The sequence below is a fragment of the Podarcis bocagei genome (genome assembly GCF_964188305.1).
Source record: "Podarcis bocagei genome assembly, chromosome: 1".
In the NCBI taxonomy this organism is placed as follows: domain Eukaryota; kingdom Metazoa; phylum Chordata; class Lepidosauria; order Squamata; family Lacertidae; genus Podarcis; species Podarcis bocagei.
Genome location: NC_138125.1, coordinates 85742157 through 85744250, shown reverse-complemented (window position 1 = coordinate 85744250; position 2094 = coordinate 85742157). Strand labels below are relative to the sequence as shown.

General features: G+C 41.2%; 1 protein-coding gene across 1 annotated transcript; it reads left to right on the top strand.

Annotated features, from left to right (window-relative positions):
- Positions 1 to 437: 437 nt before the first annotated feature.
- On the top strand, positions 438 to 1382 carry LOC308594197 (olfactory receptor 8U3-like; the record flags this gene model as incomplete). Its single annotated transcript, XM_081207056.1, has 1 exon — positions 438 to 1382. One exon carries the CDS (start codon positions 438 to 440, stop codon positions 1380 to 1382), a length of 945 nt encoding a protein of 314 aa, XP_081063182.1.
- Positions 1383 to 2094: the final 712 nt, after the last annotated feature.

Here is a 2094-nt window from a genome sequence, read left to right as displayed (position 1 = left end):
CTTTGAAGTAAAAATAAATAAAAAATGTAGTGAGTGGACGTTGAATTTAATATGCTTCTTGCATTTTATTTCTTTGTTAATTAAATTTATATGCTATCCTTCCTCACACAGGAACACAGGACAGCAAATAAGAAATGATAAAACAACAAAAACATATCCAGTATAAATACAGAATATTTCATAGTGATGAACCTTTAGATTAATCTGGTTCTCTTTCAAACCAATTACAGAATCATTTAAGTCATCCAGATCTCTCTATCCAGCTCACAAGACTCTACCCAGACCATGCACAGAGGTGTCAACATGAAGCCTTTACTCTTCATTGACAAAATATTATGGCAACAGATAATCTTGTTCAAAGCTGATTTTTGAGTCAACAATCTTGTATCCACTACCATCTTCCCCAATTCTTAGCGGTAAAGCATGATCTCAAAGGAATGGAGAAAGGAAATTACACTTTGGTATCAGAGTTCATCCTCCTGGGATTCACAGACCACCCAGAGCTGCAGATCCTCCTCTTTGTGGTGTTTCTCACAATTTATGTTGTCACCTTGATGGGGAATTTTGGCATCATCCTCATAATCCGGCTCGAAGTGCGACTCCACACTCCCATGTACTTCTTCCTCAGTCACTTGTCCTTTATTGACATTTGTTATTCTTCATCCATCACACCCAAATTGCTCGTGGACATCATCTCTGAGGCCAAAGGAATTTCTTTCTCTGCTTGTGCAGTACAGATGTACCTCTTTATTAATTTAGTGGTGGCTGAATCTTACCTTTTGGCTGTGATGGCATATGATCGCTACGTGGCCATTTGTAATCCCTTGCTGTACACAGTGGTCATGTCTAGAAAGCTCTGCACCCAACTGGTAGCTGTTTCTTACATGTGTGGCATGGTTTGTGCCCTAGTTCACACTTGTTCTGCTTTTCGGCTAGTTTTCTGTGGGCCAAATGTCATCCATCACTTCTATTGTGACATTTCCCCAGTGTTAGCCTTATCCTGCTCTGACAACAGCATCAATAAGATGTTACTTTTCATTTTTGCTACCTTTGAGGAGACTAGCACCATAGTGATCATTCTCATGTCCTACATTTTCATTATTATATCTGTATCCAGGATTCGCACCAATGAAGGGAAATACAAAGCCTTCTCCACTTGTGCCTCTCACTTCACAGCCATCACCATATTCCATGCTACCATTCTCTTCATATATTGCCAGCCAAATGCTAGCCATTCTTTGGAAAGAGACAGAATTGCTTCTGTATTCTACACAATAGTGATCCCCATGTTGAATCCCCTGATTTACAGCCTGAGGAACAAGGAAGTGAAAGGTGCCTTCAAAAGGCTGATGCGCCTCAGGTTGCATGTGGATCTAGGGTAGAGGAGCCCTCCCACCTTAGCTCCCCAATGTTGTTGAACAACAGTGGCTAGCATGGCCAAGGGTCATGGATGATGGGAGTTGTAGTTGAACAGCATCTAGTGACCCAAGACTAGGAAAGTGCTAAATTCTAGGACTCCTTGTTTGCTGTTCTGGTGACCAGCTGCAGTTGCAACGTGGACAAAGTTATTCCTTACGGTCATATGTTCATAAAAAGTGTTCTTTTTCCAGAAGAGGGTCTAAAAGATGCATGCATGCAACCAATATTGAGATCTATACCATATTTTCCAATGACAGCTGGATATATCTATGTATGTATTCATTTTAGAACATTGCAAAATAAAACTAGAAATATGAATCAAACTTAGAATGGGAACAGTATTTATTTGGGAACCATTGTTCCACATTTAAAAATATGGTAGATTTTGATGACCACCTTTATATTATGAGGCTGAAGAAGGCTTATTTGATTAGGAAGGGGAGTAGCACCAAAACTGCAGAAGGCCAAGAAGGCATGCACAATACTTTATGCAACTTTGGCAAAGGTTACATTCTGGGAGTTTGCACACAAAGGCAAAGTACTGTGATGTCAGGAAGACCCCAGGAACCACCCCTGCATGATTATCCCAACTTTTGGGGCTGTGGGAGGCTTGCAGGGCCATCCAGGATCTCGCAGGAGCTTTCCACAGCCTTCTAGAGGCCTTGGGTGTCCTCC